Source organism: Schistocerca gregaria, chromosome 1, assembly GCF_023897955.1.
Source record: "Schistocerca gregaria isolate iqSchGreg1 chromosome 1, iqSchGreg1.2, whole genome shotgun sequence".
In the NCBI taxonomy this organism is placed as follows: Eukaryota; Metazoa; Arthropoda; class Insecta; order Orthoptera; family Acrididae; genus Schistocerca; species Schistocerca gregaria.
Genome location: NC_064920.1, coordinates 576,650,119 through 576,667,661, shown reverse-complemented (window position 1 = coordinate 576,667,661; position 17,543 = coordinate 576,650,119). Strand labels below are relative to the sequence as shown.

The 17,543-nt window shown below is 39.3% G+C and overlaps 2 protein-coding genes across 2 annotated transcripts in view; both read right to left on the bottom strand.

The window, feature by feature from the left end:
- The window catches only part of LOC126356663 (uncharacterized protein KIAA0825 homolog), a 217,822-nt gene that overhangs the window by 189,410 nt on the left and 10,869 nt on the right, over positions 1–17,543 (bottom strand). The window lies entirely within an intron of this gene.
- Positions 1–17,543, bottom strand: part of LOC126356679 (frataxin homolog, mitochondrial-like) — a 28,762-nt gene that overhangs the window by 1,139 nt on the left and 10,080 nt on the right. Inside the window, exon 2 of the mRNA XM_050007390.1 lies at positions 1,155–1,275. Coding sequence (XP_049863347.1) covers positions 1,155–1,275 — 121 coding nt within the window. The remainder of the gene's footprint in view (positions 1–1,154; positions 1,276–17,543) is intronic.

Here is a 17,543-nt window from a genome sequence, read left to right as displayed (position 1 = left end):
GAAAGTGACAGAAAAGATTAATACTACAATTTCGGCACTGTTCTATAAGGTTTCACATTCAACTTGATTGCAGAACGTAACCAAAATCAGCACCACATCCAGCATTAACTCCCATGTATAGCAAAAAAATCTGAGATATATTGTAACTGTTAAAGTGACAATGTTCCCATTGGGCTGAGAAGTGTTAAACCTGCAATCCAGTAGTCACTGGTACTAACTGCCATAAATGTGTGACAATTTTATAATGAATAAAAAGGTCAGTAACCAGATCCCAGGAGTGGGCAGATTGCCCCTCAACCCCATCCTTGCGGACACCTACTATGACCATAACACCCCCCCCCCCTTCCCTCTCTCTCTCTCTCTCTCTCTCTCTCTCTCTCTCTCTCTCTCCCCACCCCTTTCTGCCTTAAAATAAGTTCCTGTCCTGGCTATACCAGACAGCTGCTCTAATTTTCCGGGTCTTTTAAATGTGCCTGTTCACCCCTTATTAATCTTCAGATGAGTTGGTGCCTTGTACTTTATTTGTTACACAGTTCGGAGGATACCATTTGTATAGCAAGTGGTCATGTGTATCATGGTAGAGACATCACAGAACATCTTTATTGAAACATTCATTTAAACTAGTCCAGTTACATACTGCAAACATTCTTAACATAATGCCCTTCAGATGTAGCCCTCACTGCAGCCATCAAACTTACAGTATTCATTGCACACTTTTCATGAGTGCTCCATCTTTTTGGTATATGGAAGGCTTTATTCTCATATGATAGTATCAATTTGTATTGCTATCTATCACTGTAGTGTTATTACAAATAATACATCTTAATGACTCATAAATTTTCAGTCCCATTTAAGGACAAACAAAATTACACTAAGGACAAAAAGAATGTGAGCACTATACATTTGCTCCACCTGCAACACAAAACTGTCCTCATAATCAATTGATTGATATTATTTAGCTCTGATATGCTGCTTAATGACCTAGTGCTGTAGTCTCAACTAGTAGTCAAGATCACGATCAATTCTCGTTTGGTAGTGTTAGTTCACGGTCGTGTGACTTCCTGTTATGGTTTAAAATTGGTATGCTGGGAGCTTAATGTAAGAGTCAGAGCTACATAAACAAAGCGCCTTACACTTATATTTGATGTACTTACACTGTATGTTACATCAGCAGACTTTAAATGGCCACAACCTTCAACAAGTTCTTCAAAATAGTCAGAAAAGGCTTCTAATGTTTCATCACATACATATTCAAATGTCCCCTTGTCAGAGAATCTGTGAAAATACAATAAAATAAAGTCACCTCATATGACAAATTACTTTCTCCATATGAAAGGTGAAGCCACCTCAAAAATTTTATTTTTCAACACTATCAATCACCTCGGCAGGAAAATAATACTGTAAGCAATAATGTTTGCTCACTCAGTTGGGCTTCTCAATACTATTTAGCACAGTCACTCACACCCTATGATGAATGGTATCTGCCTTTTGTGAGAACAAGGGGACTTATTTGTCTACCCTCAATCTCATTACAGGTAGGTCCCTCACATGGTAGGGTCTGAATGACTTGTCCTTCCTTTTTAATCTTCCCCAAGCTATCCCTCTCTCTTCCTCAAGTGAGCTAGGATAGTTTCATGTACCTTTAAATGTATCTAATGGCAGCACTACAATTCTTCCTGAAGGTAATTACTAGCCAGCCATTTCGTCACTTTATGACTGAAGAGTTACATCACATATCTCTACAGAAAAGTAATGTATCATACTTCTTAAAGTGTCTGGTTAATTTTATCAGGATTATTTAAATGAAAACATAAAACAATTAATAATGCAGAGTTTAGGACAAAAGTTCAGGTTACCAATAATTTCCTTTTGATTTCAATGAGACGTGTGTCTTCACTTCAAATTGAGAATTAGTGCAAAGTTGTTCATGCAAATGCAGTCTGATTCACCCATTAAACACGTGCAATCCAAACATCAAACGAACACGAGAAAGTGACCACTTGGAATTAATATTAACTAGACTTCTGGTCAGGTGACTACTGGGTTATAAATACAAAAGCAAACAGGGGTAATGCAGGAGTAGGTTTAATAATGAATAAAAAAATAGGAGTGCGGGTAAGCTACTACAAACAGCATAGAGAACACATGATTGTGGCCAAGACAGACACGAAGCCCATGCCCACCACAGTAGTACAAGTTTATATGCCAACTAGCTCTGCAGATGACGAAGAAATTGATGAAATGTATGATGAGATAAAAGAAATTATTCAGATAGTGAAGGGAGATGAAAATTTAATAGTCATGGGTGACTGGAGTTTGGTTGTAGGAAAAGGAAGAGAAGGAAACGTAGTAGGTGCATGTGGAAACGAAAGAGAAAGCCGCGTGGTAGAATGTTGCACAGAACATAAATTAATCATAGCTTGGTTCAAGAATCATGAAAGAAGGCTGTATACATGGAAGAGGCCTTGAAATACTGGATGGTTTCAGATAGATTATATAATGAATAGTGAAGGCAGCAGAGGATCAAGTAGATAAAAAGACGAGGGCTAGTAGAAATCCTTTGGTAACAGAAGGAACACTGAATTTAATTGATGAAAGGATAAAATACAAAAATGCAATAAATGCAGGCAAAAAGGAATACAAACGTCTCAAAAATGAGTTCGACAGAAAGTGCAAAAAGGCTAAGCAGGGATAGCTAGAGGACAAATGTAAGGATGTAGAGGCTTTTTATTTATTTATTTATTTATTTTTGTTTTTTGTTTTTTGGAGGTAAGAGAACCACTTGTATGAGTATCAAGAGCTCAGATGGATACCCAGTTCTAAGCAAAGAGGGGAAAGTAGAAAGGTGGAAGGAGTATATGGAGGGTCTATACAGGGGCGATGTTCTTGAGGACAATATTATGGAAATGGAAGAGGAGGTAGATGAAGATGAAATGGGAGGTAAGATACTGCATGAAGAGTTTGACAGAGCACTGAAAGACCTAAATCAAAACAAGGCCCCAGGAGTAGACAGTATTCCATTAGAACTACTGACAGCCTTGGGAGAGCCAGTCCTGACAAAACTCTACCATCTGGTGAGCAAGATGTATGAGACAGGCGAAATACCCCTCAGACTTCAAGAAGAATACAATAATTCCAATCCTAAAGAAAGCAGGTATCGACAGATGTGAAAATTACTGAACTATCAGTTTAATAAGTCACAACTGCAAAATACTAACACGAATTCTTTACAGGCGAATGAAATAACTGGTAGAAGCTAACCTCAGGGAAGATCAGTGTGGATTCCTTAGGAATGTTGAACACTTGAGGCAATACTGACCCTACGAATTATCCTTAGAAGATAAATTAAGGAAAGGCAAAGAGAAAGCTTTTGACATTGTCGACTGGAATACTCTCTTTCAAATTCTGAAGGTGGCAGGGGTAAAATACAGGGAGCAAAAGACTATTTACAATTTTGTACATAAACCAGATGGCAGTTATAAGAGTCGAGAGGCATGAAAGGGAAGCAGTGGTTGGGAAAGGAGTGAGACAGGGTTCTAGCCTATCCCCAATGTTATTCAATCTGTATATTGAGCAAGCAGTAACAAAACAAAAGAAAAATTCGGAGTAGGAATAAAAACTTTGAGGTTCACCGATGACATTGTAATTCTGGCAGAGACAGCAAAGGACCTGGAAGAGCAGTTGAACAGAATGGACAGTGTCTTGAAAGGAGGATATAAGATGAATATCAACAAAAGCAAAACGAGGATAATGGAATGTAGTCAAATTATGTTGGGTGATGCTGAGGGAATTACATTACGAAATGAGGCACTTAAAGTAGTAAAGGAGTTTTTCTATTTGGAGAGCAAAATAACTCATGATGGTGGACGTAGAGAGGATATAAAATGTAGGCTCGCAATGGCAAGGAAAGCATTTCTGAAGAAGAAAAATTTGTTAACATTGAGTATAGACTTACGTGTCAGCAAGTGGTTTCTGTATGGAGTGTAGCCATGTATGGAAGTGAAACATGGACGATAAATAGTTTGGACAAGAAGAGAATAAAAGCTATCAAAATGTGGTGCTACAGAAGAATGCTGAAGATTACACGGGTAGATCACATAACTAATGAGGTATTGAATAGAACTGGGGAGAAGAAAAATTTGTGGCACAACTTGACTAGAAGAAGGGATTGGTTGGTAGGACATGTTCTGAGGCATCAGGTGATCACCAATTTAGTATTGGAGGGCAGCGTGGAGGGGAAAAATAGTAGAGGGAGACCAAGAGATGAATAGACTAAGCAGATTCAGAAGGATGTAGGTTGCAGTAGGTACTGGAAGATGATGAAGCTTGCACAGGATAGAGTAGCATGGAGAGCTGTATCAAACCAGTCTGGACTGAAGACCACAACCACCACCACAACAACAACAACAACAACAACAACAACCAAACTGACTGACCAACACAATGGGGCACCAAGGCAGGCAAAGAGCACAGGTATTATGTGTACTAACACAATGATCACCATGAGACTATTGCTAGTAACATTGGTGCTTTACACAGTACCCCACGGGGCTGTCACTAGCCAGATTTTTCAATGCATTTACGAATAATATCACTGGATATCATGCTTTCTTATACAACTCAAGCTCACATAACAGTTTGTTAAAGTGCACAATATAGATGTCACGTAGCACGCAGATGTTATCTCGAGCATGTGAGACGTTATGAGTCGAGTCTTGATTGCAGTTATAGATTCTTGCAATTCTACTTGTTTCTAGCTTCATGTTGTAGACATTAATTAGTAATACCTTGATGTGGAATATAAAAACTTGATATGATATATGTTACTGTTTTATAATTTATTTGCAAAATTTAGTTTGAGCTAAATTATTACTAATCATTACAAAATATCAATATCACAATATTTTCTTTTTATAGTGGACTTCTTGTTTCTGTATTGTTATGAACAGTTAGTACTGCGTTACTGAAGGCTTTAGATAAAATGGCTCCCACACATAAAGCAGAGAGACTTTATGACTTTGTAAACTTATCAAAATGCCAGTTTTGACTGATTATGGTATTAGTGGTGGTGACAGCAGTGGTGGGTATGACTGACTGATTATAATCATGGTGGTAATGTAAGTAGTCTTGTGGTCCTGGCACATATATTAATCACCTCAGTAAAGGTTGTTTGAAATGAATTGTGTTAAGTTGCCAGGAAAAAGATAATCAGGAAAAATACAATCATAAATACTTACAGATAAGAATGATTGGAATGTACACCAAATTTTTAACATTTTTGTTGAGGAGATTTTTGTTATTAATGATTAATGTAACTGATGCAATGCAAATGCAGCACAGCTTTTAATAGTAAACTACCTAAGCCCAACTGCACAGATGAAGTATAGTTGTTTAGATTTTTCTATGTACACTGCACTGGTGCTGTATCCAAAAACAGATTACAAAATCACAAATACCCAGTTCAACATTAACCTTTGCCTATAGTTTACGTCAGAATTCTGAATCAGGTATTCCTTCTGTGTACTAAATATGCAGACAATAAACCAGTTAAAAATGTAATAAAACTAGTAACATCAAGGAAACATTAGTTATTGTAGAGCAAATTTTGTGAAGAAGATACACAGGATAAATCCACTGCCACATATGAAGCCATGACATCATTTAGTGGATGACCAAACAGAAGTCATAAATACGAAGTTAAGATTTTAAAATTGTGTAGTAACTTTGAACAATCATTTTGAAGTATTGCAGAATGAAGAAGATGAAAAGATAGAGACAAATCAGAATTGGAAGGTAACTACTGATGCAACTAAAGGATTAAGGAAATACAAGGATGGCTGGCTGAAGAATATGAGGAAGCTATCCAAGAGAGACAGCAGACCAAATTGCTATGGGTACACAGTAACAAAGCAATATGCAGGAATAAGTAAAACCAAAGTTTGAAGAAATATGATGGCAAAAACAGCGCACATTAAGGAAAGCAAACTTAAGATATGTAAGAATCATCATGGAGGAAACTCAGCAAGACTTTCATGGAAATAGATGTAAAAAGTTACATACGAAACTGAGAGGTTTACAGAAGATCAAACCACCAACACCAAATCATAAAAATTTCCAATGGAAGGGGGTTAACAGGAGATCAAGACAATGGGAGAAGATAGGTGGAATACTTCGTGGACCTACTAAATTTCAAGGAACCAACTGAATTACTCAAGTTTATTGACCCAGTAACAATGGACCCAGAAAATCCTCTACCCACCATTGAGGAGATAAGAATCCAGATAAGAAAACTTAAGAATAGCATGAGTCGAAGAGAGGATGGAATTCCAGCTGAACTTCTCAAAGTCGGGGACGAAGCCCTCTGCTCCAAAATCCACAAGCTGATAGAGTTAAGCTGAATAAAACAGGTAATACCAGAGGAATGGAAGGTAGCTGTGATAGGTCCCACACACAAAGAAAGATAAATCAGTACGTGACAGATATAAGGGTGTGGAACTACTCAATATCTACTATAAAATGATCAACTATCTACTACAACAAATCAAATCCCTGGCAACAGAAATTACTGGAGAGCACTCAGGAGGTTTACAAACAGGATGATCAATCACCAACCAGATTTTTATCTTACAACAGATCAGTGAAAAAGAAAAAAAAAAAAAGATATGGCCAATAATTATATTTCCTCTTTGTAGACTTTAAGATGGCTTATGATAGTATCTGCACATCGAGTGATTAAATCGATGACAGAATTTGGCATACCAGAGAAATTAGTAATACTTTTAGTGATATGCCTATGTCACATGAAATCTAAAGCAAATATAGGAATAAAATGACAAAATTTCCACATGGAGTGTTACCACAACTAGATGGATTATAAACTGATCTTTTCAATCTGGCACTCAAAAAGGTACTGCAGGAATTAACAAAGGGTGACTCCACGTGAAATCAACCAATGGTTTAGTACTTAACATCTCAGATTATGATACTTTTTTGTACATTTGTAGTACCGAATTAAAACTTTTTGGATCTTTCATTTTTGAGTGATTAATTTTTAAAGGCCCAAAATCATGTAACTTTTGTTACAATCTTAAACCTTAAAATCACTATATATAAAAAAACTATTTAAATTACAGATCTAAAATTTGTACCACTTTATAAGATTTAAAAGTGTGTGGTGATTGGCAAAATTCATAACAATGCCTAATTTTCCCATATTTTTTAAATTTTGAGAATTTAAAAATCAGATTTGTCTCGGAAAAAAAGGTATGTCAGTCATACACTATTAATACATGTGCCAAGTTTCATGAAGGTGTACCAGTGAGAATATACTGACATATGTTTCATATCACTTTGCAATATTACACCTAGATATTTAAATGACCTGACAGTATCAAGTAGCACACCACTAATACTGTGTCAGACCATTGCAGGATTGTTTTTCCTACCCATCTGCATTAACTTACATTTTGCTACATTTAGAGCTAGCTTTCATTCATCACACCAATTAGAAACTTTTTCCAAGTCATCTTGTATCACCCTACAGTCACTCGACTTTGACACCTTCTCGAGTAACACAGCTTCATCAGTAAACCTGTTTGTCAGATCGTTTATGTATACAGAAAATAATGGTGGTCCTATCACACTGCCCTGGGGCAACCTTAACAATACCCTGGTTTTTGACGGACACCCGCAGTCAAGGACACCCGCAGTCAAGGACACCCGCAGTCAAGGACACCCGCAGTCAAGGACACCCGCAGTCAAGGACACCCGCAGTCAAGGACACCCGCAGTCAAGGAGACCCGCAGTCAAGGACAACATACTGTGTCCTATTACTAAGAAGTCTTTGGGCCACTCACATATCTGGGAATCTATCCCATAGGCTCACATACTTCTGTTAACAGTCTGCAGTGGAGCCCGTGTCAAGCAATTTTCAGAAATTTAGGTGTACAGAATCCGCCTCTTGCCTTTCATCCACAATTCGCAAAATATCATGTGAGCACAAGGCAAGCTGAGTTCCCATGCAATGCTTTCTAAAACCATGCTCATTTGTGGACGTAAAATATTCTGTCTCAAGGAAATTTATTATATTCAAACTGAGATTATGTTGAAGAGATCTGCAGCAAACCAATGTTAAGGTTATTGGTCTGTAATTTTGTGGGTCAGATCTTTTACCCTTCTTTTATCAAGGAGTAATTTGTGTTCTTTTCCAATTGCTTGAGTCTTCGTGCTGCGCAAGAGATTCATGATAAATTCAAGCTTTAGATTACTCTTTGTAAAACTAAACTGGGATTCCATCCCATCCTGGCAACTTAATTGTTTTCAACTCTTTCAGTTGCTTCTCTATGTCAGTGATGCCTATTACTATGTCCTCCATATAGGAGTTTGGGTGAGGATCAATACCATACACACAAGAAGAAACGAAAAGAAGTACTCAAGACCTTGGAATCACTGGTATTGAGGTTCGGGCTATAAATTAGTATCAAAAGGACTGAGCACATGACCACTGAAACAGTGAATTGTAGCAGGTATAAACATGTGAAAGAATTCAAATATATTCGATTGATTTTTACTGAAGCAACATCAACTTAAGTAGAGATTAAGGGAAGGCTGCAGGGTGGGAAACAGATGCCATTACTTGCTAAACCCAGTATTAAAATATAGAAACTCTTAACAATTAAGATTATTCCTAATTTTAGTAATATCAGCAGTACTGTATGAGTGTCAGACCTGAAGCACATGATGCAAACAAGATCTTAACCGAATGCTTACATTTGAGAGAAAGGTCCTCAGGAAAATATATGAACCAGTCTCGGACCCAAGTACTGGAGAATACAGATGGGGCCAGAATACAGGACTAGGAGTGATGAAAACCAAAAGATCTCAATGGGCAGGACATGTAGTTATAATGGGAGAAATCAGATGACAAAATGACAACAGACTGGATTCCATCAGGCAGCAGATCAGTGGGAAGACCTAAGAGATGAACGGATGGGGTAAGATAATGCTGCAGCTGGGGGTCTTGGAGAACTGGAGACAAGCAGGGAAAGACAGAAGCAAATGGACAGCCCTAACTGTGATGTTGCGCAGTCCTCTAGACTTTAACGCTTAAAATAAAGCAGCATAATAACTATTGGTGGTTACCTGCATTTTGATAGTTACCATTCCTTCCATACCCTGAAGTCCCTCCCACATCCTAGCCGCCAGTGGACAACATATCTGCAGTGATGATAATCCCCTTGTTAAGTATGGTGAAGGCCTCACAATGACCTTCACAGACAGGCAATACCCCCGTAACCTATTCCAGAGACAGATTTACTGTTCCATATCCTCTCACACCTCAAATCCTCCCACCATCTCCAAGAATCAGCTACAGAGGAAACACCCCCCCCCCCACCCCCCCAAAAAAAACACCCAATATCAACCTGGACTGGAACAACTGGACCACATTCTTCACAAGGGCTTTGATTATATCTCATCCTGGCCTGAGATTAGGGTCATCCTTCCAAATATCCTTATCACCTCTCCCAAAAAGATATTCCATCACCCACCCAACCTACACAACTTTCTAGTTCACCATCCATGTGGTACTCCCACCCCCACCCCTTACCACAGGGATTATAACTCAGTGGCACCAAGGTGCAAGACCTGCCCAGTCCACCCAACTAGCAGCTCCTACTCCAGTCCTGACACAGCCTTATCCCATCCCATCACAGGCCAGGCCACCTGTGAAAGCAGCCACATCATATATGAACTCTGCTGCAAGCACTGCCGTCCATTACGATGTATGGCTACTGCCAAACTGTTGCCAAGAGCACAGGTGACCATCTAGTGGCACAACATACAGCTGAGCAAAACATCTCAATTTCAATGGCTGCTTAACAGCTCAAAGCACCTGGATGCTTCACTCCACCACCAGTTTCTCTGTTCAATGCAGACAGGAGTTATGCTTACAACATATCATCTCCCATTATCATTCTGGCCTTGGTCTCAAGTAACCCACTGTCCCCACACCCTCCACCCAACAGTTTCTTCTTTCTCCAACCTGCCACCCCTCCAAATTCACATTCCCAATCCGCCTTCAGTGTGGGGCTGCTACCTACCAACAGCTACAACTGTCCCAACCCATATACCTGTCATCCCCCCCCGCATTACTAGCTGGCAGACAGTCCGCCTCCATCCAGATTGCTAGTTACCCACCCCCAATTCCTCCTTCCTGCCTTCCTCTTCCTCTACCAACTCCATCCGTCACTATCCGGAGCACAAACAGACCACCTGCTGCAAAATAACATTGGAACTGTCAGTCTAGCCACTACCATGTAGGGGCATCAGCATGTATAAGCTGTGTGTGTGTCAAAAGCTTTCTCTTTGCCTTTCATTAATTTATCTTCTAAGATAATTTGTAGGGTCAGTATTGCCTCAAGTGTTCAACATTCCTAAGGAATCCAAACTGATCTTCCCTGAGGTTGGCTTCTACCAGTTACTTCATTCGCCTGTAAAGAATTCGTGTTAGTATTTTGCAGTTGTGACTTATTAAACTGGAGTATCACCCATCTTGTCACAGGCAAGTAACATCCAGGATTGGGCTGGGGATGCTGTCTGAATCAAGACGGCCCCGTTTTGCATCTTGGATAGCGCTGTCACTTCTCCAAACTAATCCTCAAGTGTTCAATGAAAAATTGAAATCCTACTGGTAGGTCTGCAAACTGAAGAGTGAGCAGATAATTCCCCCTTCTCCCTACTGCACTATGTCACAAAAAGCAACTACAAGCTATATCACAGATGTTGCAGAACAATTGTTGTAGACTGTCCACGCCTTAGGGTTAAAGTTGTAGACAGAAAGGGGTCCCCATCAGTTCTGCTACAGACTAAAAACTGAGGCGAATATTGCTCTCTCCGTTCTGTAGCCCCACATTCCTCTCATGGTGTAGCGAGGGAGGGAAATGGTTTAGTGTCATACCTGTCAGCATTGTATTCGATGTTGCCCTTCTTACAGACTGTTGGTGCCATACGGTCATCAGCAAGAGATGACAGTCTGCTTCATTGCGAGTCATCCACCCTGATGCCACCCACACTGATCAGGGGCTCTCCCCAAGGGCACCACCCAGCCACAGCAGAGGCCACATGGCATGATGGTGGGAGTCCTCATGCCCCAGGAAGACAGGCACCTACTATTTGGCATACATGTGGAGTTTACAACTCAGGCATCAGCAGTGCGATACCTGTGTTTTCAGGGGGCTACCACCAGAAAGGTACATGATGGCCCCACCACAACGGACTGGCTACCAGGCTGTATATTGGGCACAAAGAAATCCAATAATGTCACACAGAGGGTGGTGTGGGGGCGGGGGGGGGGGGGGGGGGGGGGGCGGGGCGAGGAGGAGGGCAGGAAACAACGGAAGAAGATGACATAGCCCAGAAAGCGTCCACGCACAAATAGTTGAATCGCAGGTGGAGATGCACAGCCATGACAAGAGATTTGGGAGATCAAATCTAAGGGCACTATGGGTAACTTGTGCACCACATAAGGCATCCTTCTCCATATGGCCCGCAGTTCTCTCTAATTTTGAAAGTGACAGGTCAAACCATAGAACTGGGCCTGAACTCATTCTAGATTGGGGTGTAGCTGGTCATCAGACTGCAGAGAAGGTTGCGATGGAAAATAATCCCCTGGACCACGTTGTGACTTTTTTGAGGAGTGACGGAAACAGAACTATCACCCAGCCGGTCACAAGCGAGTAATGCCCAGGATTGGGCTGGGGATGCTGTCTGAATCACGACTGCACTACTACTCCTCTTGGACAGTGCTATCACTTCCCCAAACTTATCCTCAAGATGTTCAACAAAAAAGCGAGGTTTTGTAGGTAGAAAGGTGTCCCCATCCATTCTGATACAGACTAAATGCTGAGGCGAATATAGCTCTCTTCTTTCTGTAGTCCTAAGTTCCTCCCGTGGTGTAGTGAGGGAGGGAAATGATTTAGGGTCATATGTCAGCATTGTATTCTATCTTGCCCTTCTTAGAGACTGTTGGCACCGTACAGTCACCAGCAAGAGATAACTTAGTCCACTTCATTGCGAGTTATCCGTCCTGATGCCACCCACTCCGATCAGGGGCTCTCTTCCCATGGGCACCACCCAGCCACAGCAAAGGCCACCTGGCATGATGGCCATTGCCAGGAGTCCTGATGCCCCGGGAAGACAGTCATCTATTCCTTGGCATATGTGGGAAGTTAAAGGCTCAGGCATCAGCAGTGCGATCCCTGTGTTGTCAGGGGACTATCACCAAATGGGTACATGACAACCCCACCACAATGGACTGGCTATTGTGCTGGATATTGCGCGCAGAGAAATCCAATATTGTCATGTGGGAGAAAGAGGACAGGAGACAACGGAAGCAAATGACATACCCCAGAAAGGGTCCTTGCCCAAATAGTTGAACTGCATAGCCACGACAAGAGGTTCAGGAGATCGAATCTAAGGGCGCTATGGATAACACGTGCACCACGTAAGGCGTCCTTCCCCATAAGGCCCGCACTTTTGCAGGATTTGTAAAGTGGCAGATCAAACCATAAAATGGGACCTGAACTTACAGGGCCAAAAAGTAAGAGACTCCATTTAGTCACATCTTATGACAGGCAGGGATACCTCAGGTCTATTCTAACCCCCGGACCCGCACAGGGTGGGGAAACTTTGAAACAATGATTCCTGAGCACATTAATAATGAAGTCCGTCACCAAATCTGTGACAAAAAGATACACTTGTGAGTTCTTTTTGTCTTAAATTTACAATAATAAAAATCTATTAAGCATGTCATACAGCGTGTATGAACTGCATGCTTTCATCATGAAGATGTGACTTCTAGAAAGCATAGTGCACACAAAGAATTTCCATTCAAAGAGGATAATATTGCATGGGTGCTAAGGTCTGATAGTCTTCGAATTCTTGGTGTATTTGATACTGATTATTGAAAAAGGTTTTCATTCCCTGGCCTGGCTGTGAGTATTTCATAAACTGGCATAATTTCCATAATACTTACAATTTGTATGGTTGTTGATGTTAGAAACCAATATTTTCTACATAAAATTTCTGTTTTATACTAGTCTCACTCCATCACAACAAAAGGCCCATTCTGTCACATGAAGGGTTAATATTACTGATGATATTTAAAATAACAGGTGATAATTAAAAAAGTAATGCAGATTGGACCCCTGGCATCACCCACTTAAAGTTTCAAAACTAAGTTGGGTGTAATTCCATAAAATTTTTATACTGTGATGCCACAGATTGATCATATACCCTGTTGCTTTCATTTCCATGGAATATTTGTACAATTACTCATAAAGGTGTGGAAAAAGTAATTTTAGACAGACAAAGATGATGTGACTTACCAAACAAAAGCACTGGCAGGTCGATAGACACACAAACAAACACAAACATACACACAAAATTCAAGCTTTCGCAACCAACGGTTGCTTCCTCAGGAAAGAGGGAAGGAGAGGGAAAGACGAAAGGATGTGGGTTTTAAGGGAGAGGGTAAGAAGTCATTCCAATCCCTGGAGCGGAAAGACTTCCCTTAGGGGGAAAAAAGGACAGGTGTACACACACACACACACACACACACACACACACACACACACACACACACACACACACACACACACACACACATATTTATATATATAGATATATATGCTAATCATTTACTTTTTCTTCTTTTTTAGTACTGTTGTGGGTTAACAATTCCTACCCACCATCTTTTACATATCATGCACAAATTTAGATTTTCTTCTACAGGTACAAGTAGCTATCAAGAAGAAACTTTAAGTTTGCTGTCTTTCAGATGTTTTATGCCATTGGGTAAGAGATCAAAAATTTTGGTGGCAGCATTGTGCACCCCTTTTTGTGCTAAAGACAAACTTAATGTGGAGCAACAAATGTCATATTTTCTTCTGGTCCTGTAATTACGTACATCATTGTGCCTTTTGAACTACAGCGAATTATTTACAACAAACTTCAGGAGGGAATATATACACTGTGAGGTGGTAGGATGCCCAACTCCTTAAATAGATGCCTACAAGATGGTTGTAGGTGAGCACCACATAGTAGTCTTACACCACATTTTTGAGAAATGAAAACTCTCTTGCTTAAAGAGTTGTTGCCCTAGAACATTATTCCATATGACATTATTGACTGAAAATATGCAAAATATGTGAACTTACTGGTTTGTTTCTCACCAATATTTGCAGTTACGCAAAGAGCAAATGTAGTTGAAATAAGTTGTTTGACAAGTTCCAAAATGTGTTTAAAATCTCATCAATACAAACGTCTAAAAATTTTGATGTTTCCACCATAGTTATTGTTTTTCGTATGTGTTACACAATTATTGTTTGTGTAATACTTCTATTAGTCACCTGCAAAAAGAACTAATTCTGCTGGTTGCATGGTAGAAAATCACTTACATATATGAGGAGCAACAGCAGATTTAAGACTGGGCCATGTGGAATGCCATAGACAATCTCTCTCCAGTGATTTCTCACCATTCAGAAGAATCCCCATTCCTTACATTGACTGAATTATTAAGTATCACTTACTGCATGATTTCAGTTATATATGACATCATTCACTGGTTGACTATACCACTAATACCACAAAACCTCAGGTCATTCAATTGGAGCTATTTTGTTATTTAGTACTTGTAACGTTTGGTGAGTGAACAGTTAAATAGCATTCTCAGAAGAGCAACTCTTCTAAAAGCAAACTGCGATTTAGCCTACTGCGGATGTTGCTGTTGCTCATGTCGCACATTAGTTTAGAATATATGACCACCTCAAATGTTAGTGATGTTATCCTGGTATGTGAATGTTTGCTCTGTCTCTCTTTGCACTAGATTCCCAATAGCCTTAAGTCTGATGTCAGAATTATTGATATCTGACATAATGTGTAAGTTTCTTTGTTTTTTAATAACTTTTCTTAGTAATGTTGAGTTATTTTTGTGGTATAGAACTACTGCGGAATCTTTATATTATTCTTACCCGCACATTCAGTTCCCTTTTTTCTTATGGTTGTTCCATGTCCTTTCCAGCACGTTTATGAGAAATGGTATTTTCAAATTATGATATGAATTTATTGTGGATTAGATTAAATTTTATGTCAGCATTTGATTTATTATGAATTTCATCTCAGGTCGTCTATTGTAATCTACTCGCAAAAGTGTTTATCTTGGATCACTAATTATCCTAACTGATTTCCACTGAGGCTTACTATATTGTAATGCACACACTCGTTTATTGTAACTGTGCATCATGATCAGAGACGACATTTGTTACTGAGTACACAGTTATTGTCTTGCATTCAGCTTCATCAAAGGAAACACTAACAATTACAGTCCTCCACTCTTTACTCACTAATGTTAGAAGGTTAATGATGGAGATCAAATTTTAAGTTCCAAATAAGGTTTCCAGATCATTAATACTGTCACAATGCTTTACAAAATCTACACTGAAATAATCACAGACTATTAACTGTTTGCTATTGCCTGACAGTTATCCCAGTGGGTATCCATATACAGACTCAATTAAAAACTACCTTTTTTTCAGTAGTAATTCACAAGCGCACACATCTATGTGCTGATCGCTACGAAATTTACTTATCTCAATGTTTCTGAATTTGTGTATCGTTTAATTATGTAACACCACCTTTTCCCTTGTTACTTATACATGAGTAAGATGCCAAGGTGTAATCTCTTATATTTAACTTTTCTAACTCTGGTTATGTAGCGTTCAGATAAGCACAGGATGTCTTATCTTTTTAGAGATCTATAAATTTTCCAAACAGACATGATACTCTTCTACTTTCTTACTCAACCTAATACTCTGATGAAATAAGCTAACTTACTTTTCCTTGCATTCTTAAGCGCTCTGCAGGGCTCTTCTCTTGTTTGTTGTTTTAATTCTTTCACAACAATTCACTGATTCCTTACTCTAACCTAAAAAAAGGTACCCTCCTGTCACCATTAACCACATTGACACCAAAAACAAGTACTATCATAATGATTAGAACCAACTTAATTTTACCAGGTCTCACGATAGATTGTGAGATGTCAGTGTTGGCCTGTGAGTAAGAACCATCCTAGAGTCAACATGGAATGATTTAAGAAATCCTTTGAACACTGTAATTAGACACACTGACTTGTCTCCAACTGCACATTTCTTTCCTGCCCTTCAACTGCTTTTTGGGTCATTCCATGTCAATTCAACCAATTTGAGAAAATGTTCCAGCTGATAGTCTCAGATTTGGCTGAAATTTAGCACACCAATGCTACCAAGTGGGGAACATTGATGTACATTTTTTTAAGTTCCCCTGCCAATTAGTTCCAGAATTATGGCTTGTGAATGAAGGTGGCGTGACCCGGAAATTGCAACCCGAAATCTATCTTCAGACCCAACTTCAGGTCTTAATAACTTTTGAACTATTCCGCACAGTCCAGTGAAATTTTTATAACCCAGTAACATCCACTTAGAGAACACACTCCATGAACCAAAACACCAACAACATATTTCTGAGGGAAAATAAAAAAATTCCAAAATGTGATTTAAAAAATGTAATAAGTTAAAAGGTACATATTGTAGGTGACCTCTATGCCAAATATAATTCACTCAAAAAGGGTATAATTTTTTTGTGGTAAGCTTAATGTGGCCTAAACACACACAGAAATCATCTTGCCCATTATCAGTCACACAAACAAAGTTACATGCACAAGAAAATACAAAAATTTGAAAAATTACCTGAGAAACATGGATTTTCTAAGTGTGGTAGCACAAAAGGGACAAGTGATATCCAAGCCAAATATCAAACAGTGCATAAATAGACCATAACATAATGTGTGTGTGCAAAATTTCAACTTGTTATTGCAAGGCATTTGTGTACAATAAAAGCTGACATGTGTATTTGGTTGCAGTGTGTGAAAATTGGCTTGGATACCACTTGTCCCTTTTGTGCTACCACACTTCAAAAATACTTGTTTTTCAGGTAATTTTTCAAATTTTTGTATTTTCATGTGCATGTAACTCAGTTTTTGTGACTGATATGGGCATGATGAGGTCCGTGTTTGTTTAGGCCACATTAAGCTTACCACCAAAAAAAATTTATACCCTTTTTGAGTGAATTGTATTTGGCAAAGAGGGCACCTACAAATGGTACCTTTTAACATATTACATTTTTTCAATCACATTTTGGAATTTTTTATTTTCTCTCAGAAATTTGTTGTTGGTGTTTTGATTCATGGAGTGTGTTCTGTAAATGGATGTTACAGGGCTGTAAAATTTCACTGGACTGTGTGGAATAATTCCAAAGTTATTAAGACCTGAAGTTGGTTCTGAAGATAGATTGCCAGATGGGGGTTGCAATTTCCGAGTCACTCTACCTTCTTTCACAAGTCACAATTCTGGAACTAAATGGCAGGGGAAATTAATACTTCGTACACAAGTGTTCCACACATGGTAGAATTAGTGTACTGAATTTCAGTCAAATCTGAGGCTATGAGCTGG